Source organism: Scyliorhinus canicula, chromosome 27, assembly GCF_902713615.1.
Source record: "Scyliorhinus canicula chromosome 27, sScyCan1.1, whole genome shotgun sequence".
NCBI classification, from domain to species: domain Eukaryota; kingdom Metazoa; phylum Chordata; class Chondrichthyes; order Carcharhiniformes; family Scyliorhinidae; genus Scyliorhinus; species Scyliorhinus canicula.
In genome coordinates, this window is record NC_052172.1 from 861694 (window position 1) to 886149 (window position 24456).

General features: G+C 47.3%; 1 protein-coding gene across 1 annotated transcript in view; it reads right to left on the reverse strand.

The window, feature by feature from the left end:
• Positions 1 to 24456, reverse strand: part of LOC119957676 (solute carrier family 43 member 3-like) — a 110121-nt gene that overhangs the window by 32845 nt on the left and 52820 nt on the right. The window contains exons 9-11 of the mRNA XM_038785752.1: positions 5911 to 5987; positions 1500 to 1592; positions 1022 to 1161 (exon numbers count right to left, since the gene is read on the reverse strand). Coding sequence (XP_038641680.1) covers positions 1022 to 1161; positions 1500 to 1592; positions 5911 to 5987 — 310 coding nt within the window. The remainder of the gene's footprint in view (positions 1 to 1021; positions 1162 to 1499; positions 1593 to 5910; positions 5988 to 24456) is intronic.

Below are 24456 nucleotides of genomic sequence, written 5' to 3' on the forward strand. Positions count from 1 at the left end.
CTTTCCAAGGCCAGCAGATATGTCCTAAGATACGGGCCCAAATCTGCTTACAATACTCCAAATGGTGCCTGACCAGAGCATTATATAACCTCAGAAGTACATTCCTGGTATTATATTCTAGCCCTCTCGATATGAATGCTAACATTGCATTTCACTTCCTAACAGCTGACTGAACCTCACTTTAACTGTAAGAGAATCATGAACAATGACTCCCAAGTCCCTTTGTGCTGTTGACTTCCTCAGCATTTCCGTATTTTTAAAATAGTCTGTGCCTCGATTTCTCCTTCCAAAATGCATAACCTCACACTTCTCCACATTGTGTTCCATCTGCCACTTTTCTGGACAACATAATAACACTCCCGCCAAAGCGATATCGTCCAAAGGATAATGATGTCAATTTCAGTCAAGCTTATCGACGACTGTATAGGCACTCACTAGCAAAAATGGATTTCATGGTAGGTTTTGAATGTTTCTGCTTTTTCACTGATAGTCTGCAAGAGACACCCGCATCCGTCAGTTTGTTTCCAGCCTGCACACTTTGTTACGATATTATTATGCATTAATCTTCCAATAGTGAGGGGATAAATTGAAGTTTGGAACTAATTCCAAGATGCCTTTCCACTAAACATACCTCTGGTGCATACGGGTGTCCATTATTTAATGTATTTTGTATTTTATTTAATGTAGAATATTTTGACACAATTGCAACCGGTAAATGACTCCTAAGTCTAACAGCGCGAAATCATTCTATTAAAGCTGAAAGGTCCCCCAAAATCTGTGTTATTCGCAACAGAAACAACACTCTGAATTCTTCGATTATCTTCCAAATTGAATATCACCCGATACACTTGATTATGGTCTAATCTACTCTGGATTCTCAATGGTCCTTATTCCATGCTAAGTCAACGAAAGCCGAAGCTTGGTTGTGTTAATTCAATATCGAAAAGCTTTTCTTATCTGCAAAAATATATACCCAGGCACCGAGATCAGATTTAATATGCAACTCTTCTCTTCCACTTACCCATATTTGTACCCTTCTGGCAGAGGGTAGGGAATGTGTGCCCGGGGAAGGAGCAAGAAGGTCCGCAACACATGTATGGAACTGAGGGAACTGATGAACAGGAACATGGACTTCAGTGAAAATCCAGCCTCGTATAAAACCTAATGTGACGGATTGGCGATGGAATTAAATGAAAAGATATGTTAAAAATAAAATTGTTGCTCCTGTCGCAGTTTTGAATAAGTATATCTCCGCTTCCTGCCCGAACAAATCCCCTCCCTCTTAAAACCTCAATCTTGATCCATCGTAGTCATTTATTGCTTTCTCCCCAACCTGTCTCTCTGCACTCGTTCTTTGTGCAGTCAATCAACCTCCTCTGCTATAGCTGTTCCTCAAGCTAACGGCAAAGTATCAATCCATTCTCCCTTTACTTGGTCACTACCTGGATTCGTGCACTACCTCTAACCCTTCCCACCTCTCTCAACCTTCCGACCTTTACCTTAACCAGCAGCAAGATGGCTGATGATGTAGCGAAGGCTCCATAGTACAGAGTGATGACTGTGGAACGTCGGTTTCCAAACAAGTTTCCAATCTGGGGATTAGATGAGAAAATCGTTGCTGTATGAGAAGTTGAGGAGAGAGAATAATAGTATTTGAACCATCTTTTATGTGAACGGAGAGCTGTCGAGCCCAAATGTACATCACTGCACCTATTCTGTAGTTCTGTAGCTTTTCTAACAGATATCAGGTTTTCATTAATACTAAAATTTTATAATGTGTTGACAGTTTCTGACAATAAAAATCACTCATCCACTGATTTTCAATTCCGTATTATGCTTTGAGTGAACAAATATTTGCCTCTTCAAATCTATCTCCTTACAACTTGGCATCTGAGCCCAAGAATTCTAATGGCTCTTCATATGCAAGTAGCACTTTGCTATTTAGCCTATCTGTGCCCGGTATTGCCTCCATTAAGTTGCTTACCAGATTACTCTGCTCAAAGCCAATAAATTAGTAATTTTTCAGCCTTTCCTCAGGAAAAATGCATTTGTTTAACCCTTGGCAATATTCCAGTTCACCTTTACTGCACAATACCCAGTGAAACTACGCTTTTCGTTGAGTGTGATGTGCAGAACTGTATGGATCACTTAAGACCTGGTCCGACTGCTGCAGCACACTGTTCCCCCATGACCTTGCTGATCTTCTTTTCTATGATGCTCCCATTAGGTCAACCCATCGAACCTAGGACCCTGGAGCAGTGAAGCAACAGTGCTACCCACTGTGCTTCCGTGCCGCAAATCATCATCAGTGTACAGACGGTTAAAAGCTTTTGCCACAAAGACGGGAGAAAAATAAAGGTTGAGTTGATTAGAAATGTAATTTATCCTCATACCTTGCGGCATTTCACCAAATAGACCAAAATACACCTTCAGTAATGAATGCCATGTGTAAAATGTTTGCTCAACTGAACATAAGACCAGAAAACCAGAAGACATCGGAGCAGAAATTAGGCCACTCGGCCGTCAAGTCTGCTCCGCCATTCAATCAAGTCTGTGTGGAACCAAAGGTAAATAGGGGGCAGATCGAGACAGGAAGAGGCAGCGGTCCCGGCCTGCACTGTGTTTGCCTGATCGAACTGATATATCACTGTTACACAGGAACAGGGCAAGCTAGCCTTAGGCGTAAAAAAAATATATTTTTCTATTTGTTCCACATCATCACTTAATTCCACCGAGGTAAGATAAATGTCAGACGTATCTAAAAAAAAATAATTTTTGCATGTTAATGATATTAACTAAATAATATAGTATTCTCAGACTTCGTTTCACCATCTCAGGACTTCCTGAAGTGCTTTATATCCAAATGAGGTACATTGGGAATGTTGGGATCGTCGTCATGTTGTAAATTCGGAAGCAAATTGGCGCGCATTAAACTTCTACCAACAAATAATTTATAAGTGACCACAGTGATGTGACCATCAATTCAAACGACACGTGGTTGGAACTGAACAGTGGTTTCAATAGTCTTTCAACAGAGCCTGCCTGCGAAGAGATGAACTGGCAGGCAGGCTCACGACTGCCAAGCTTTAAACTTCCGGATAGTGGGAGGAACCATGGGCGGAGCCAAGGGTGGAGCCCAGTACAAACTCATCATCTCCCCCTATGGGCAGAGCCGCGCAACTGCTCGTATACCGAGCTTACATGGACAAAGTACATCATATATAATAACAGTGTGAATTACACGGACTGTGATTCACCACATTCAACCCCTGTAAAACATTGAGTCCAGCGGGGGTGATGTGTCTACAAAATCCAAATTACGTGTTACAAGTTACAATTTACAGGTTATACGTCACAAATTAAGTCGATCCGGCGGCTGAGTCGTCCTCTGGGTTCGGCGAAGCACCGGGGTTGCAGCCTCTTCTGGTGGCTGGGCGTTGGCGGTCGGCAAGGGGACCATGGCGGACTCCGGGGGTGATTCGGTCAGAGGTTCATATCCGACTGGTTCGACTGGTGATGGGGAGCGCCGGAAACCCAAGGGCGCGGGGGCGCGGAGCACTGGGAGCAAAAGTGCAGGCATGGGGGCGCCGGGCGCGGGGGGTTGGGAAGGGTTGGGATAGTGCAAAGGGTATCTCAGTGGAGGTAGTGTCGGAGTTAGATCCTGCAGGCGCCAGGTCCCGGAGAGAAACAGTGTCCTGACGGCCGTCTGGGTACTCAATAAATGCGTAGTGTGGGTTCGAATGGAGCAGGAGCACTCTCTCTACGAGTGGGTCAATTTTGTGAGTCCGGACGTGCTTCCGGAGGAGAATCGGGCCCGGTGTCTTCAACAATGCTGGGAGTGAAACCCCCGTGGTAATGCCCCTGGAGAAAATAAATTGCCGTTCGTGAGGGGTCTGGTTGGTGGCCGTACCTAGGATGGACCTAATAGCATGGAGCGCATCGGGGAGGACTTTCTGCCAATGGGAGGTCGGAGTTTCCTGGACCGGAGGTTCAGTAGGATGGTCTTCCAGACCATCACGTTCTCTCTCTACACATTCCCTGGGGTTGTAGCTGGTAGTCCTGCTCGAGGCAATGCCTTTTTCGGGCAGGAACTGACGCAGATCGTCACTCATAAAGGACGAACCCCTGTCACTGTGTACGTAGCTGGGGAAACCAAACAGGGTGAAGACACTGTGCAGGGCCCTAATGGCTGTGTGGGAGGTCATATCGGGGCACGGGATAGCAAAGGGAAAACGAGAGAACACGTCGATGATGTTCAGGAAGTACACATTCCTAGTGCTCGAGGGAAGTGGCCATTTGAAATCGATAGCGAGGCGTTCAAAGGGGCGGGAGGCCTTGACCAGGCCTCTGTCTGGTCTACAGAAGTGCGGTTTGCACTCCGCACAGATCGGGCAGTCCCTGGTGATGGCTTTTACCTCCTCAATGGAGAAAGGCAGATTTCGGGCTTTGACGTAGTCGGCGAGCCGGGTGATCCCCGGGTGGCAGAGGCCATTGTGGATAGCTTTCAGGCGGTCGTCTTGCACGCTGTCGCACGTTCTGTGGGACAGGGCATCTGTGGGCTCGCTGAGCTTCGCCGGTTGGTACATAATGGCATACTTGTAGGTGGAGAGTTCGATCCTCCACCGTATGATCTTATCATTTTCGATTTTACCACTTTGAGAGTTGTCGAACATGAAAGCAACCGATCTTTGGTCGGTGATGAGGGTGAACCTCCTACCTGCGAGGTAGTGCCTCCAGTGACGTATAGCTTCCACGATGGCTTGTGCTTCCTTTTCGACCGAGGAGTGTAGAAGTTCCGAAGCAGAGAGGGTTCGGGAGAAGAAGGTGACTGGTCTCCGTACTTGGTTAGTGTGGCTGTGAGGGCGACCTCTGAGGCATCGCTCTCGACCTGAAAGGGGATGGATTCATCCACCGCCTGCATGGCCGCTTTGGCGATGTCCTCCTTGATGCAGATGAAGGCCTGAAGAGCCTCATCCGATAGAGGAAAGAGTGTGGCCTTAAATAGTGGGCGGCTTTGTCCGCATACTGAGGGACCCATTGGATATAATAAGAGAAAAATCCCAGGCACCTTTTGAGAGCCCTGGGACAATGAGGGAAAGGGAGTTCTAAGAGTCCGGTCCGGACTCAGCATACGGTCCGGGACGGGGCCCAGGACTCCGTTCTCCACGACTTAGCCGAGGATGGCTAGCCTGGTCGTGCGGAAAACGCATTTCTCCGTGTTATATGTGAGGATGAGCAGAAATCGATCGAGGTTAGCGTCGTGGTCCTGCTGGTCGTGGCCGCAGATGGTGACGTTATTCAGCTACGGAAACATGGCCCACAGCCCGTACTGGTCCACCATTCGGTCCATTGCTCGTTGGAACACCGAGGCCCCATTAGTGACGCCAAAAGGAACCCAGAGGAAGTGGAAGAGGCGGTCGTCGGCCTAAAACGCCGTGAAGTAGCGGTCTTCTGGGCGGATTGGGAGCTGGTGGTATGCAGACTTCAGAGCCACCGTGGAGAAGATTTTATAATGGCCGATCTGATTCACCATGTCTGCAATTCTGTAGAGGGGATACGCGACAAGGAGCGTGAACTGATTAATGGTCTGACTACAGTCCACTGCCATTCGGAATTTCTCCCCGATGTTGACGACCACCACCTGAGAATTGGTAGAATTGTAGAGGTCTGCGTTGATCTTAGGATAATTTATTTCATTTTAACGTTTCAACGAGCAGAAGGAAATTCGGAAAGTCTGGCAGAGGAGTCATAACTGAACGACGCACCCAACCACTTACAACTAACCCCCCCCCCCCCCCCCCGCGCCCGCCATCCACCTCAATAGTGCAAATTAGCCTATGAACAAAGCCTCCAACAGATCAGCCTGCCTCGAGTATAGTTCTGACTGTATCACACTTCTGATTACATTACCTGAATGTTTGTAATGACCAGGATGTTTCCTCCCACGGCCAGTAGAGAAACCGCCGGGAACAAGAGGCCCGCAGAAGCTATAGCGTTAGGAGAAAATCAGTGTGAAAAAGTTGAAATATCTTACATTTATCAAGCTCATCACCAGTATATTTACAGCCACTTAAGCTACTTCTTTGAACCGTATTCACTACTGTAATGTCAGAACGATGGGAGTGGAAGTTCCCACAAACAGACGCTGTCATAAATCCAATGGACCAGTTCTTCCCCTCAGCCATGGTCGCCGGAGACCATATTCAGACACACTGTCACCGGGCTTTAGCTATGGATCTTCCCGCTTCAGGGCGAGCAGAATAGGAATTGTGGGAAGGTCCCAGGTGGAGCATTGGACAGTGAGGAAACGTTCTCAGTTTAGCCACAGGTAAGTATCTCCCCTCAACATCACGGTGTTCCCAATTTTGGAAAAAAGAACAAACAAAGAACAAAGAAAAGTACAGAACAGGAACAGGCCATTCGGCCCTCCAACCCTGTACCGACCATGCTGCCCGTCTCAACGAAAATCTTCTACACTTCCGGGGACTGTTTCCCTCTATTCCCATCCTATTCATGCATTTGTCAACATGCCCCTGAAACGTCACTATCGTCACTTCTTCCACAATCTCCTCCTGCAGCAAGTTCCAGGCACCCACTTGCCTCGTATATCTCTTCTAAACCTTGCCCTTCGCCCGTTAAACCTATGCCCCCTAGTAATTGACTCATCTACCGTGGGAAAAGTCTCTGACTATCCAACCTGTCTATGCCGCTCATAATTTTGTAGACCTCTATCAGGTCGCCCCTCAACCTCCGTCGTTCCAGTGAGAACAAACCGAGTTTTTTCAACCTTCACCCATAGCTAATGCCCTCCGTACCAGGCAACATCCAGGTATATCTCATCTGCTCCCTCTCTAAAGCATCCACATCTTTCTGGTAGTGTGGCGACCAGAATGGAACACTATTCTCCAAGTGTGGCCGAACTAAGGTCCTATACAGCTGCAACATAACTTGCCAATTTATATACTCAATGCATCGGCCAATAAAGGCAAGCATGCCGTACGCCTTCTTGACTACCTTCTCCAACTGTGTTGCCCCTTTCAGTGACCTGTAGACCTGTACACCTAGATATCTCTGGCTGTCAATACTCTTGTAGGTTCTACCATTCACTGTATATTCCCTTCCTGCATTAAACCTTCCAACATGCATTACCTCACATTTGTCCGGATCAAACTCCATCTGCCATCTCTCCGCCTATGTCTCCAAATAATCTACATCCTGTTGTATACTCTGAGAGTCATCATCACTATCTACAATTCCGCCAATCTTTGTGTCATCCGCAAACTTGCTAATCAGCCAATTTACATTTTCCTCGAAATCATTTATATTTATTATGAACAGCAGAGGTCACACCACTGATTCCTGCGGAACACCACTAGTCACGGCCCTCCAATCAGAAAAGCACCTTTCCATTGCCGCTGTCTGCCTTCTTTGACCTAGCTAATTCTGTATCCATCTTGCCAGCTCACCTTTAATACCGTGCGACGTCACCTTTTGTTACAGTCTGCCACGAGGGACCTTGTCAAAGGCCTTACTGAAGTCCATAAAGATAACATCCACTGTCCACCCTGCATCAATCATCTTTGTGACCTCCTCGAAAAACTGTATCAAGGTAGTGATACACGACCTCCCCCTCAAAAAACCGTGCTGCCTCTCCCTAAGACACCCATTTGCTTCCAAATGGGAATAGACCCTGTCTCGAAGAATTCTCTACTGTAATTTCCCTACCACTGAGGTAAGCTCACCGGCCTGTAGTTCCCTGGACTATCCTTGCTACCCTTCTTACAAATAAACAAAATTGGCTATTCTCCAGTTCTCTGGGTCATCACATGAATACATTGAGGATCCAAAGATTTCTGTCAAGGCCTCAGGCATTTCCCTTATTGCCTCCTTCAGTATTCTGCGTTAGGTCCCAACCGGCCCTGGGGATTTATCTACCTTAATTTTTTTCAGGACGCCCAACGCCTGTTCTTTTTGGATCTCAATGTGACCCAGGCGACCTGCACACCCTTCTCCAGACTCAAAAAGCACCATTTTCTTTTCTTCGTTTTCTTCGATCTTAAGTTTTATTGTTAACTGCTTCGGCTGTTTGAGAATTTGAAATTATGCTGTGAGATTTCGCAGAAGACTTAATGGTTCTTGGGCCTCGATGAAAGGAAGGAGGGATAATGGATGTTGTGCTGGTTTTTTAATTTTCCAGGCGAGGTGAGCGCTGATAGGACAGTTCAACGCCATGTTTGGTCCTGTTGCTCCAAGTGAAAAGCCGGCGACATTCCCAGTGGCCAGAACGAACATGTGTGCAGGGATTATCTTCAACCATACCTCCTGGAAACCCGCGTTTCGGGGCTGGAACGGCGTTGGGGACACTGTGTAGGGTGTTGTGGATAGTACTTATGGAAAGGTGATCTCAGACTCAGACTCCACAGGCATCAAGGGAATGTGTATTCAAAGCAAGAGAACTAAATAGGGAGTGTGGCAATCTCCTTGTTTCAATTCCCGTGCATGGCACATGTGCGGCTTTGGATGCTATTCAGGGGCATGACCTCTCAGGGAAACAGAAAGGGCCAAATTAGTTGCCCCACGTTTCGTTGTGCTGCAGATGGAAAGAGCAAACGTTGTGGGAGTGCAGTAATCATAGGGGATTCAATTGTCGGGGAATAGATAGCCGTACTTGTGGCTGCAAGCAAACACCAGTATGGTATGTTGCCTCCCATGTGCGAGGGTCAGGGCTATCTCCGAGCAGTTACAGGACATGTTGGGCAAGAGTCCCTGGTCATGGTACAAATCGGTAGCAACTGTTCAAGGAACATGTACTGCGTGTCTTTGATATGTATGTCCCTGTCAGGAAGGGAAGAGATGGTCGAGTGAGGGAACCATGGTTGACAAGAGACGTTGAATGTCTTGTGAAGAGGAAGAAGGAGACTTATGTAAGGCTGAGGAAACAAGGTTCAGGCAGGGCGCTGGAGGGATACAAGATAGTCAGGAGGGAACTGAAGAAAGGGATTAGGAGAGCTAAGAGAGGGCATGACAAATTTTTGGCGGGTAGGATCAAGGAAACCTCCAAGTCCTTTTACACATATGTGAGAAATATGAGAATGACTAGAGCGAGGGTGGGTCCGATCAAGGACAGTAGCAGGAGATTGTGTATTGAGTCTGAAGAGATCGGAGAGATCTTTAATGAGTATTTTTCTTCAGTATTTACAAACGAGAGGGGCCATATTCGGGGGCCTCACGGTAGCATGGTGGTTAGCATCAATGCTTCACAGCTCCAGGGTCCCAGGTTCAATTCCCGGCTGGGTCACTGTCTGTGTGGAGTCTGCACGTCCTCCCCGTGTGTGCGTGGGTTTCCTCCGGGTGCTCCGGTTTCCTCCCACAGTCCAAAGATGTGCGGGTTAGGTGGATTGGCCATGCTAAATTGCCCGTAGTGTAAGGTTAATGGGGGGATTGTTGGGTTACGTGGGTTTAAGTAGGGTGATCATTGCTCGGCACAACATCGAGGGCCGAAGGGCCTGTTCTGTGCTGTACTGTTCTAAAAATATTGTTGTGGAGGACAGTGTGAAACAGACTGGTAAGCACGAGGATATACTTGTTAGGTGTTGGGCATTTTGAAAAACTTGAGGATAGACAAGTCTCCCGCGCCTGACGGGATATATCCAAGGATTCTATGTGAAGCAAGAAATGAAATTGCAGAGCCGTTGGTAATGATCTTTTCGTCCTCACTGTCACCAGGGGTGGTACCAGGGGATTGGAGAGTGGCGAACGTTGTGCCCCTGTTCAAAAAAGGGAATAGGGATAACCCTGGGAATTACAGGCCAGTTAGTCTCACTTCGGTGATAGGCAAAGTAATGGAAAGGGTACTGAGGGATAGGATTTCTGAGCATCTGGACAGACACTGCTTGATTAGTGATAGTCAACATGGATTTGTGAGGGGTAGGTCTTGCCTTACAAGTCTTATTGACTTCTTTGAGGATGTGACCAAGCATGTGGATGAAGGTAAAGCAGTGGATGTAGTGTACATGGATTTTAGTAATGCATTTGATAAGGTTCCCCATGGTAGGCGAATGCAGAAAGTAAGGAGGCATGAGATAGTGGGAAATTTGGCCAGTTGGATAATGAACTGGCTAACCGATAGGAGTCAGAGAGTGGTGGTGGGTGGCAAATATTCAGACTGGAGCCCAGTTACCAGTGCCGTACCGCAGGGATCAGTTCTGGTTCTTCTGCTGTTTGTGATTTCATTAATGACTTGGATGATGGAGTTGAAGCATGGGTCAGTAAATTTGCAGATGATACGAAGATTGGTGGAGTTGTGGATAGTGATGAGGGATGTTGTCGGCTGCACAGATACGTAGATAGAACATAGAACATTACAGCGCAGTACAGGCCCTTCGGCCCACGATGTTGCCCCGTCCTGTGAAACCCTTCTAAAGTCCCTCTGCACTATTCCCTTATCGTCCATATGCCTATCCAATGACCATTTGAATTCGTTTAGTGTTGGCGAGTCCACTACTGTTGCAGGCAGGGCATTCCACGCCCTTACTACTCTCTGAGTAAAGAACCTACCTCTGACATCTGTCCTATATCTATCTCCCTCAATTTAAAGGGGGGCTGGTTCAGCTCACTGAGCTAAATCGCTGGCTTTTAAAGCAGACCAAGCAGGCCAGCAGCACGGTTCGTTTCCCGTACCAGCCTTCCCGGACAGGCGCCGGAATGTGGCGACTAGGGGCTTTTCACAGTAACTTCATTTGAAGCCTACTCGTGACAGTAAGCGATTTTCATTTTTTCATTTCATTAAAGCTATATCCCCTCGTGCTGGACATCACCATCCGAGGAAAAAGGCTCTCGATGTCCACCCTATCTAATCCTCTGACCATCTTGTATGCCTCAATTAAGTCACCTCTTAACCTTCTTCTCACTAACGAAAACAGCCTCAAGTCCTTCAACCTTTCCTCATATGATCTTCACTCCATACCGGGCAACATTCTTGTTGATCTCCTCTGTACCCTTTCCAATGCTTCCACATCCTTCTTATAATGTGGCGACCAGAACTGCACACAATATTTCAAATGCGGCCGCAACAGAGTTTTGTAAAACTGCAACATGTCCTCATGGCTCTGAAACTCAATTCCTCTACCAATAAAAGCTAACACACCATATGCCTTCTTATCAACCCTCTCAACCTGGGTGGCAAATTTCAGGGATCTATGGACATGGATACCGAGATCTCCCTGCTCGTCCACATTACCAAGCATCTTACCATTAGCCCAGCACTCTCCCTTTCTGTTATTCCTTCCAAAAGTAATCACCTCACACTTTTCTGCATTAAACTCCATTTGTGACCTGTCAGCCCAGCTCTGCAGCTTATCTATGTCCCTATGTAACTTCTGCACTGTCCACAACTCCACCGACTTTAGTGTCATCTGCAAATTTACTCACACATCCTTCTACGCCCTCCTCCAGGTCATTTATAAAAATGACAAACAGCAAAGGCCCCAAAACAGATCCTTCTGGCACACCACTAGTAACTGGATACCAGTCAGGAGAATTTCCCATCAACCACCACTCTTTGTCTTCTATCAGCGAGCCAATTTCTGATCCAAACTTCTCAATAACCCTGAATCCCATGCCTCTGTATTTTCTGCAAAAGCCTACCGTGGAGAAACTTCTCAAACGCTTTACTGAAATGCATATACACCACATCAATTGCTTTACCCTCATCCACCTGTTTGGTCACCTTCTCGAAGAACTCAATGAGGTTTGTGAGGCACGACCTACCCTTCACAAAACTATGTCTCTAATCAAATTATTCATTTCCAGATGATTATACATCCTATCTCTTATAAACCTTTCCAAGACTTTCCAAGATAGTATGCAGAGCTGGGCTGAGATGTGGCAGATGGTGTTTAACCCTCAAAAGTGTGAGGTTGTCCATTTTAGAAGGACAAATATGAATGCGGAATACAGGGTTAACAGTAGGTTCTTGGCAATGCAGAGGAGCAGAGAGATCTTCGGGTCACTGTTCATAGATCTTTGAAAGTTGCCACTCAAGTGGATAGAGCTGTGAAGCCGCACTATGGTGTGTTAGCGTTCATTAGCAGGGGGATTAAATTTAAGAGCCGTGAGGTGATGATGCAGCTGCACAAAACCTTGGTAAGGCCACATTTGGAATACTGTGTGCAATTCTGGCCACCTCATTTTAGGAAGGACGTGGAAGCTTTGGAAAAGGTGCAAGGAGATTTACCAGGATGTAGCCTGGAATGGAGAGTAGGTCTTACGAGGAAAGGTTGAGTGTGCTAGGACTTTTCTCATTAGAACAGAGAAGGATGAGAGACGACTTGATAGAGGTTTATGAGATGATCAGGGGAATAGATAGAGTAGAGCGTCAGATATTTTTTCCCCGGGTGGAACAAACCATTTCAAGGGGAAATAAATTTAAGGTAAATGTTGGAAGATATAGGGGGGATGTCAGAGGTAGGTTCTTTACCCAGAGAGAAGTGGGGGCATGGAATGCACTGCCTGTGGAAGTAGTTGAGTCGGAAACGTTAGGGACCTTCAAGCGGCTATTGGATAGGTACATGGATTATGGTAGAATAATGGACTGTAGATTAATTTGTTCTTAAGGGCAGCACGGTAGCATTGTGGATAGCACCATTGCTTCACAGCTCCAGGCTCCCAGGTTCGATTTCGGATTGGGTCACTGTCTGTGTGGAGTCTGCACATCATCCCCATGTGTGCGTCTGTTTCCTCCGCGTCCTCCGCTTTCCTCCCACAGTTCAAAGATGTGCAGGTTGGGTGGATTGGCCATTATAAATTGTCCTTACTGTTCAAAATTCTATGATCTATGATTAACCTCGGACAACAATTCGGCACAACATCGTGGGCCGTAGGGCCTGTTCTGTGCTGTATTTCTCTATCTATCTAACGGCACAGGTAAAAATATGGATATGGTCCTAAAAGCAGGATATTGGGCTATGGAAGTAAGTTGACAAGTCCGATCTCAAAGGTAGCAGTGCCACGTGCAAGACAGAGTCGAAACAGTGGGATATATGGATAAATACGTGACTGAAATGATGGCCTGAAGATTCGGGTATCAGTTTCCTGGTTTATTGGTAACAAGAGTGGGGTAGGTAGACGAGTTGGGCGGGTTATGCCTGGGCAGAACAGGACTGATATCCAAGGGCTTAAACTAAAATGGCAGGTGGCGGGAAGATACGCAATGAGTCAGAGGATGAGGAAGAAATGGTGGAAGCAACACACAGAAAAGGAATAATAGAGGTGATCAGCAGAGATACCAAGGACCAGTTTCAAGCAGCGCCACGATGTCAAATAGTGGATACAAGTAATGTAAAATAGACGAGCTCAACGGTTTTGTGCGTTAAGGCGCAGTGTATTCACAATAAAACGGATGAACTAATCACGAAAATAGACATAAACTGATGCCTTCTGATTGGCAATACAGAGATATAACATAGAAGTTATAGAATACAGTGTAGTAGGAGGCTATTCGACCTTAATTAGTGTTCGCAATCCACCTAACGTACCTCTTTGGACTGAGGGAGGAGACCGAAGCACCCGGAGGAAACCCATGCAGACACGGGGAGAACGTGCAGACTCCGCACAGACAGTGACGCATCAGGGAATCGAACCTAGGACCGTGGTGGTGTGAAGCCACAGTGCTAACCACTATGATACCATGCTGCCCACTCCGATATGGAATATGGCTGCAGGGTGACCAGGGTAGGGAACTGGATGTCCTGGGATATTCTGTATTTAGGATGAACAGAAGGACAGAGACTAAAAGCAGACTGTTAGCTTTGGCAAAAACATTGCAGTTAACATTACCTGGCAAAATGAGAAAAGATGAGGAAATTGTTGCGATGGCTAAGCATTTAAAGTTACCTGAGATACAGTTTGACTCATTGAAAATAGCAAAAATTCAGTTGCAAATTAAACAAATGGAACATGAGAAAGAACTAAAGGAGCTTGAATACGAAAGAGAGCGAGAGGGGAAAAAAGAGAAAGAAAAAGAGAGAGAAAGGAAAGAGAGAGAGAAGAAAGGAAAACAGAAAGAATACCCCGACCAGAACAAAAAGAAAGATAAAGGGAGATACAGATCATGGAAAAAGATAAAGTGAGAGAGTCTGAACTTCAGAAAATGGCCATGAAACATGACAGTCAGTTAAAATTGGCAGACGTAAAGGCAAAACGTACAGTTGGATGATAGTGATGAGGATAGTGAAAAAGAGCGTCAAGGGCGAAGGCTTGGTGCAAATCTGTTTAAATATGGCCCAGCATTGCCAATGTTTGAAGAGAAGAAGATAGAAGCCTTTTTCATTTCATTTGAGAAGGTAGCTAAAGAAATGAAATGGCACCGGACATTGGGTATTACTGATTCAAACAGATGAGTCAGGTAGTGCTCGTGAAGTGTTTGCACTACCGGACGATGTATATTGGAAGTATGAGGAGGTGAAAAAAGCCATCTTAGATGCATATGAATTAGTGCCTGAAGCCTACAGACAAACGCTTTAAGGAAATAATTTGGTCAAGCATACATGACGTTTGATAGGACCGAACACAGTAATTTTGATGGGTGAATAAGGGCTTTGAATATAGACCAAACGTATGAAGCTCTCAGAGCAATTGCACGTTTGAAGGAGTTTAAAAGTTCAATTCCTGATGCAGGGAGAACTCATGTGGAAGGGCATAGGCTTAAACCTACGAGATTAGCAGCAGAAATGGCAGATGATTATGAATTAGTTCATGAATCAGAGCTTGGGTTCCGACATCAGTTTCAGCCTATGACGGTTAGAAACTGGGGACATGAGAAATACTCAAGTGATGCCGGCAAATGCGATCTGATGGCAGATAATAAAGAGAGTGCACCTCAGATTAAAAATGAAATCCCCGAGGGTGGAAAAGAAATGAACAGTTTCAAATGTTTTTACTGTAATAAACTAGGCCATGTAAAGTCACAGTGTTGGCGCTTGAAGAAAGGCACTGAGAAGGCTGATGTGGTAAAACAGGATAAGACAACGGGGGTTGTTAAAATGGGCAAGGAAACCCGAATTGAAGCGAAGGAGGTGCAAAAGATTGCACAACCTGATCAAGAGGTGATTGATAAGATTGTGCCAGATCTCTTTAAATAATTCACTTGTGTAGGTAATGTTAACTAATGTCTATCAGGAGGATCAGGTAAAGAAGTCACAATTTTATGAGATATGGGAGCTGGTCAATCTTTAATGGTAAGAGATGAGGAGTTATGTAATTTTGGAAGAATGTTGCCACAAAAAGATATGTGGAATTCAGGGTGAGAGAAGCAGTGTTCAATTATATAAGGTAAGGTTGGAATCTCCAGGGAAGAGTGGTGACGCTGTAGCAGCTGTAATTGAAAAACTATCATGTGCAGGAATGCAGTTTATCTTGGGTAATGATATATCTGGATCGAAGGTGGGAGTGATGCCTACTGTGGTTGATAAGGTAGTGGGAAATCAGACAACCGAAGTGTTAAAGGACGAATATCCTGGGATTTTTCCGGATTGTGTAGTAACAAGGTAGCAAAGTCACAGGTTAAGACAAGAGGACAAATCAAAGAGCGAAGTTGAAGTTGAAGTGCAACTGTCAGAAACGATTTTTGATCGGATAGTTGGAAAAGAACAAGAAAATGTGGAGGAGAGGCGGATATTATTAATTCAGGAAAATTGGCGGAGTTACAACATAAAGATGTAGAAATAAAACGGTTGTATCAGAATGCATACACGGAAGAGTAATCTGAATGTATACAAGAGTTCTATTACCGTAAAAGTAATGTCTTGATCAGAAAATTGAGATCTTTACATATGCAGGCGGATGAAACGTGGGCAGAAGTTCATCAAGTAGTATTGCCGGTAGGGTATCGAAGGAAGGTGTTGTGAGTTAAACATGAGATACCAGTGGGAGGTCATTTGGGAATCTGGAAAACTCAAGCTAAAATCCAGAAACATTTCTATTGGCCTGGACTACATTAATATTCATTCCAGCATTTGAGGAACCTTTTACAAGGGTCCTAATTGATTGCGTAGGACCGCTTCCTAAAACGAAAAGTGGGAATCAATATCTTTTGAATATAATGGATGTGTCTACTAGGTTTCCAGAGGCCATTCCAGTGCGTAATATTACAGCTAAAAAGATTGTGGAGGAGATACTTGAATTCTTTACTCTATATGGACTTCCACAGAAATACAATCGGAGGAAGCATTAAATTTTACCTCAAGGTTATTAAAAGACGTAATGGACATCTTAGGAATAAAACAATTTAAATCAACTGCGCACCATCCAGAATCGCAGGGAGCGTTAGAAAGGTAGCATCAGACATTAGGGACAATGTTGAGGGCGTATTGTCAAGATTATACAACGGATTGGGATAAAGGAATTCTATGCGTACTGTTTGCAATTAGGAATGCACCTAATGGATCAACCAAATTTTAGTCTTTTTGAACTAAGTTTTGCTCAAGAGGTAAGAGGACCATTTAAATTGATAAAGGACGAATTGCTGAGTGAGAAATCAGAAATTATATTATTGGATTACGTGTCAATTATTAGGTAATGGTTACATAGAGCATTTGAATTGGCTAGACGACATTTGAAAGTTGAACAACATGTGAACAACCGGGTCACGGACAAGAAATCCAAAGTTTGTAATTTTGCCAGTGGAGATACAGTTCCAGTGTTGTTACCAGTGGTAGGTGAACCTTTATAAGCAAGGTTTTCTGGACCTTATCAGATTGAAAGGAAAATAAGTGAGGTGAATTACGTTAAAAACACCAGGTAGAAGGAAGACTCACCGAGTGTGTCATGTGAATATGCTTAAATGGTACTTAGAAAGGGAAGGATAGAAAAAGGGGGTTTTAATTATTCTAACACAAAATGACGAACCAAATGCAGATGCCTTGGAATTTGACATACCTCAATTTAAATTGGAAAACGAGGATGTTCTTAAAAATTGGGGTAAATTGTTGAATTACCTTCTAGAGGAAAAACGAACTAACCTTAATGAGTTTTTGATATCACGTGGGCAACTTGTAGAGATAAATTGGGAAGTGCTAAAATGGCTATACATGATGAAGATGTGGGAAATAATGTTTCAATCAAACAGCATCCATATAGACTTAACCCTTTAAAATTGGCATAGGGCAACAAGGAAAGTGAGAGCATGCTTTAAAATAGCATAATTGAAGTTTGTTGCAGCCAATGGAGCTCACCCAGAGTGATAGTACGGAAACCAGACGGTACCCAGCGGCTGTGTGTGGACTATAGAAAGGTTAATGCAGTTACAAGAACGGACTCTTATCCTATACCACGGTTGGAGGATTGCATTGAGAAATTGGGACAATCAGCTTTTGTTTCCAAACTGGTTTACTTAAAGGTTACTCGTTATCCGAAAGGGCGAAGGAGATTTCAGCTTTTTTGACTCCAGATGATATATACCAATTCAATGTAATGCCATTTGGCATGACAAATGCACCAGCCACATTTCAACGGTTAACTAACAAAGTTATTTCAGGACTACCGAATTGTGCGGTATACATCGATGATCTGGTACTTTTCAGCCCCCCTATCCCTGCCCCGCTCCAAAACCACCCTTCTCACCCTCGGGGTCCCGTGTGCCCATACAAACCCCGTGATGCTCCTGTTGACCCTCAAAAAAATGTCCTTCGGGATAAGGATGGGGAGGCACTTGAACAGGAACAAAAACCTCGGGAGCACCGTCATCTTGACGGACTGCATCCTACCCGTCAGCGACACCGGTAACATATCCCACCTTTTAAACTCCTCCTCCCAGGTACCTAAAGCTCCTCCCTGCCTGCTTCAGTGGGAGCCCACCAATCCCCTCCTGCTGATCCCCCGGGTGCAAAACGAACAGCTCGCTCTTTCCCAGGTTGAGCTTATACCCAGAAAAGCCCCCAAATTCGCTGAGAATCCTCATCACCTCCGGCATTCCCCCCATCGGGTCCGCCACATGCAGCAACAGGTTGTCTGCATAAAGCGACACTCGATGCTCCTCCCCACCCCGCACCAGGCCCCTCCAGTTCCCCGACACCCTCAGCGCCATGGCCAGGGTCTCAACTGCCAACACAAAGAGCAAGGGGGACAGGGTACACCCCTGTCTCATCCCCCGGTGCAGCCGAAAGTACTCCGACCTCCTCCTATTCATGGCTACACTCGCCATCGGGGCCTCATAGAGCAGCCTCACCCAACGGACAAACCCCTCCCCAAACCCAAACCTTTCCAACACCTCCCACAGATACCCCCACTCAACCCTATCAAAGGCCTTCTCCACGTCTAATGCCACCACTATCTACGCCTCTCCTTCCACAGCCGGCATCATAATGACATTCAGAAGCCTTCGTATGTTGGTATTCAACTGCGTTCCCTTTACAAACCCCGTCTGGTCTTCGTGAATGATCTCCGGCACACAATCCTCTATCCTTGTAGTTAAGATCTTCGCCAACAGCTTGGCGTCTACATTTAGCAGCGAGATAGGCCGATATGACCCACACTGCAGGGGGTCCTTGTCCCGCTTAAGGATCAAGGAAATCAGCGCCCGTGACATAGTTGGAAGCAAAGCCCCCCCCCCCCTCCCTTGCCTCGTTAAAGGTTCGAACCAACAGGGAGCCCAACAGGTCCGCATACATTTTATAAAATTCGGCCAGAATCCCATCCGGCCCGGTGCCTTCCCTGACTGCTTGCTGCCAATCCCAGTGACCAGCTCCTCCAGCTCAAATGGCACCACCAGTCCCTCCACCTGCCCCGCCTCCACCTTCGGAAATCGCAGCTTGTCCAAGAAGCGCACTATTCCCTCCCCCTCCACCGGGTGTTCAGACCGGTACAATTCCCCATAAACGTCACGAAAGTCCCAATTAACGTCTACCCCCCTCCGCACTACCTTCCCATCTCTATCCTTCACTCCCACAAACTCCAATGCCGCGTCTCATTTTCGGAGCTGGTGTGCCAGCATCCTACTTGTCTTCTCCCTATCTTCACACACCGCTCCTTGTGCTTTCCTCCACTGAGCTTCTGCCTTTCTGGTGGTCAGTAGATCGAACCTGGCCTGAAGGCTATGCCGCTCCCCCAGCAATCCCTCCTCCGGATCCTCCACATATCTCCTATCCACCCTCACCATCTCCCCCACCAATCTCTCCCTCTCTCTCTGCTCTCCCCTCTCCCTATGGGTTCGGATGGAAATCCACTTCCCTCTAATCAGCGCCTTCAATGCCTACCAGACCGTCCCCACTCGGACCTCCCCGTTATCGTTGGCCTCAAGGTACCTCTCGATATACCCCCGAACCCTCCCGCCCACCTCCTCATCTGCCAGCAGCCCCACCTCCAAGCGCCAGAGTGGGCGCTGGTCCCTCTCCTCCCCCAGTCCGAGGTACACCCAGTGCGCGGCATGATCCGAAATGGCTATGGCAGAGTATTTGGCATCCTCTTCCCTCTAAAATAGCCCCCTGCGTAGGACAAAAAAAATCGATCCTGGAATAGGCCATATGCACGTGGCCAATTCCACGAGTACTCCCTGGCCCTTGGCCTCGCAAACCTCCAGGCATCCACCCCTCCATTCTGATCCATAAACCCCCTCAACACCTTAGCTGCCGCCGGCCTCCCACCCGTCCGGGACGTGGATCAATCCAATGGGGGATCAAGAACCGTGTTGAAGTCCCCCCACCCCCCCGATTATCAGGCCCCCTGCCTCCAGATACGAAATGCGGCCCAACATAAGAACATAAGAACATAAGAATTAGGAGCAGGAGTAGGCCATCTGGCCCCTCGAGCCTGCTCCGCCATTCAATTAGATCATGGCTGATCTTTTGTGGACTCAGCTCCACTTTCCGGCCCGAACACCATAAACCTTAATCCCTTTATTCTTCAAAAAACTATCTATCTTTACCTTAAAAACCATGTAATGAAGGAGCCTCAACTGCTTCACTGGGCAAGGAATTCCATACATTGACAACCCTTTGGGTGAAGAAGTTCCTCCTAAACTCAGTCCTAAATCTACTTCCCCTTATTTTGAGGCTATGTCACCTAGTTCTGCTTTCACCCGCCAGTGGACACAACCTGCCCGCATCTATCCTATCTATTCCCTTCATAATTTTAAATGTTACTATAAGATCCCCCCTCATCCTTCTAAATTCCAACGAGTACAGCCCCAGTCTACTCAACCTCTCCTCATAATCGAACCCATTCAGCTCTGGGATTAACCGAGTGAATCTCCTCTGCACACCCTCCAGTGCCAGTACGTCCTTTCTCAAGTAAGGAGACCAAAACTGAACACAATACTCCAGGTGTGGCCGCACTAACACCTTATACAATTGCAACATAACCTCCCTAGTCTTAAACTCCATCCCTCTAGCAATGAAGGACAAAATTCCATTTGCCTTCTTAATCACCAGTTGCACTTGTAAACCAACCTTCTGTGACTCATGCACTAGCACACCCAAGTCTCTCTGAACAGCGGCATGCTTTAATATTTATCGTTTAAATAATAATCCCGTTTGCTGTTATTCCTACCAAAATGGATAACCTCACATTTGTCAACATTGTATTCCAACATGCGCTGCATAAACCCCTCATCGTCCCAGTACAGGGCGTACACATTCACCAGCACCACCCGCTCTCCCTGCAGCTTACCACTCACCATCAATTCCTCAGCCACCACATTTGACACCTCAAACGAAACCCTCTTTCCCTCCAGGATCGCCACCCCCCCCCCGATTCTTCGCATCCTGGCCTGAATGAAATACTTGGCCCACCTCAGTCGAACCTGGTCCGCCACCTTCAGGTGTGTCTCCTGGAGCACGGCCACATCCGCCTTCAGCCCCTTCAAGTGCGTAAACACCCGGACCGGCTTGACTGGCCTATTCAGCCATTCCAAGTTATCAGCCGGTTCAGAGGGCTCCCTGCCCCCCTCCCCTGCTGACTAGCAATAACCCATCCTCTGCCCGCCACTGGCCAGCGCCCCCTCCCCCCCACGCTCGGCCTGTTTCCCATGGCGGAAACTCCCCCCCAGCTCCCACTGCATACTCCAGCTTCTTCCTGGCCATTTTAGCAGCAACCCGGTACCCCCCACCCTGGCAAGGACCCCTCCCAGCTGCCCTCCCACTCTCCATAGCACTCCCGTGAGCCAGCTAACTTCTGCTGACCCCGTCGACTCCCGCCACACCTCCGACCCCTCCCCACGTGGGGCTACTCCTCCTCCCCCGTGACCATCAGCAGGCCCTCCTCCCCCCCCCCCCCCCCACGCTCTTGCACGGGAAAATAAAAACAAGCAAAGTCCCTCGCTTCTAAGCCCTGGCCCGCCCCCATCACCCCGCAGCACGGGAAACAAGAGGAAAGCCCGCGCTTTCGTCCTGCCCACTCCCTCGTCCTCTAGGACAGCTCCCATTGCCGGTCCCCACCACCAGCTCCCAACACTCCCAGTGTACCACCCTGCCCGAATCCGTCCACCAGACCCATACAAAATGACATCGCCCCACCCACCCTGAAGCCAACACACATCCTGCATGAAACAGAGAACCCCCCCTCCAAAAAATAGACAGTTACATTTACATACAAAACCCCCATCCCTGACTCTCAGTTTGAGACAAATTTCTCGGCCTGCACAAAGGCCCACGCCTCCTCCGGGGACTCGACATAATCGTGACAGTCCTTGTAGGTGACCCACAGATGCGCCGGCTGCAACATGCCAAACTTCACACTCTGTCTGTGGAGCACCAACTTCGTCCGGTTGAATCCGGCCCTCCGCTTTGCCACCTCCGCACTCCAGTCCTGGTAGATCCGCACCACCGTATTCTCCCACATGCTGCTTCGCTCCTTCTTGGCCCACCGAAGCACGCACTCCCGGTCAACAAACCGGTGGAACCGCACAAGCACCGCCCGCGGTGGCTCATCGGCTTGGGCCTCCTGGCCAGTATTCTGTGGGCCCCCTCCAGCTCCAGGGCCCCCTGGAAGGATCCAGCTCCCATCAGCGAGTTCAACAAAATGACCACATAGGCCGCCAGGTCCGACCCCTCCAGCCCCTCCGTGAGGCCCAGGGTCCGTACATTTTTCCGCCTCGACCGGTTCTCCATCGCCTCGAACCGCTCCTGCCACTTTTTATGGAGCGCCTCGTGCATCTCCACCTTCCCCGTGAGGGCCGCGGCCTCATCCTCTCTTTCGGAGGCTTGCTACTGCAGCTCCCGGATTGCAGCCCCCTGGGCTGTCTGAGTCTCCAGCAGCTTACCGGTGGTAGCCTTCAGCGACTCCAGCAGCTCCACCTTCAGCTCCTGAAAGCAGCGCTGCAGAGTCTCCTGCTGCTCCTGCGCCCACTGCCTCCACTCCTCGAGGGCTCCGCCGGCCGCCGTTTTGTTTTCCTTCCACCGCTTTTCCAGAGGCGCTGCCACCGCTTTTCTGCTCGCCCCACTCCTGAGTCGGACCATAGAACCCTGGGGATCTACTGCAGACCTCTTCCACACGTCCGGAATTGTCGATCAAGCACCGCCGGACGCCCTAAAAAGAACCCAAATGTCCGTTTCTAGCGGGAGCTGCCGAACGTGGGCTTAGCTCCGCATAGCCGCAACCGGAAGTCACAAGATATGAAAAGTTGTGGGTCAGGTGAACTCCATGATACACTTTGGGGTTGTCCAAACCCTGGCCCATAACTAATGGACGATTGATTGGTGGTGCTGGTTACTGAGGAAATTAACGCAACAGTGAGAAAATATATCACCTCAGGTAATGTGGACAATTTATGGGTAGAGCAGAGAAACAGCACGGGCAAAATACATGTGTGCGGCATATATAGACCCGCAAACTGCATTGGTGATGTTCGGAATAGCATTAATCAGGGAATTAGGGGTGCATGCAATAATGGCACTTCTGTAATTATGGCTGATATTAATCTGCACGTCGACTGGGAAAATCAAATAGGCACAATTAAAGCAGAATACGAATTCTGGAGTGTATCGGGATGTTTTCTCGGCCACACATTGAGGAACCAAGTGGAGAATATCCCAGTCTAGTATCTGGACTGTGTAATAGGCCAGCCTAAATTGGCCAGCCGAGACTGGGAGCTGTATAAAATAAACGTTATGATTGCCAAAAGTAGGCTTATATTAACACTGCAATGAAATTAAGTTGAAATGTCGCCACATTTCGGCGCCTGCTCGGATACACAGAGGGACAATTCTGGATAGACAATTCACCTGACAGAACGTTGGAGGAAACCAGTTCACCCGGAGGAAACCCACGAAGACGGGGAGAATGTGCAGACTCCACACAGACAGTGACCCAAATGTAATAGGGCAGCCGAGATTGGGGACTGTGTAATAGACCGGTCTCGATTAATAACTGTTTAATGAAAATGGCGTCATTGGTAATCTATTTTTACATGACCCATTCGAGACGAGTCAGTTTATTCGTAGACGAGAGTCCTGAATTTTAATAAAGTACCCTACGATGATATGAGTTGTGCGTTGGCTTGCTGAATTGGGGAACGTTACTTAAAAGGACAACAGTGGATATGAAATGGAGAACTTACAATGAGCGCATGGGGCAACTGTATACGGGTACAACCGCCGGTGCAGACGGCAAATGGGATGGTGGCCTTCATTGCGAGATGAATCGAGCACGTGCAATTATACAGGGTCACATAGAAGCTGTAACTGGAATATGGTGTGCTGTTTTGGTCTGCTTATCTGATGAGAGGCAAAGTAGCCCGATAGTTAGCACTGTTGCTTCACATCGCCAGGGACCTGTGTTCGATTCTCGGCTTGGGTCTCTGTCTGTAAGGTGTCTGCATGTTCTCCCTGTTTCTGCCGTGGGTTTCCTCCCACAAGTTCTGAAAGACGTGCTTGTTACATGAATTGGACATTCTGAATTCTCCCTCCCAAAGCAGGCTCCAGAATGTAGTGACTAGGGGCTTTTCACAGTAAATGTCACAGTGTAAGTGTAAGCCTACTTGTGACCCTAATAAATAAGTGCTGTTATGATAATGATTTTCCTGCTCTAAAGGGAATGCATTTAACGTTGATCAGACTCATTCTTGGGATGTCGCGACTGACGCATGAGGAGTGTTTGAATCGGTTAGGATTGTACTTGCTTCAGTTCAGAAGATTAAATTGGGGATCTTATCACAACCTACATAATTCTAGCAGGACGAGACAGAGTAGATTCAGCAAGGATGTTCCCAATGGTGGGTTTATCTATTGCCTGGAGTCACAATCTGAGGATCCCCGAAGACCATTTAGAACAGAGACGAGGAGAAATCTATTGATTAAGTGAATGATGAGTAGGTGGTATTCGTTACCACAGGAAATGTTGAGGGTAAAATTGTATCTTTTCAAGAATTTGGCTCTTAGGCCGGAGGGTAACAGAGGATATTGGGGGATAGCGAATGGAGGTTATTGAGTTGGACGATCAGTTGGATTGAACGGCCGAGCGGGCTCG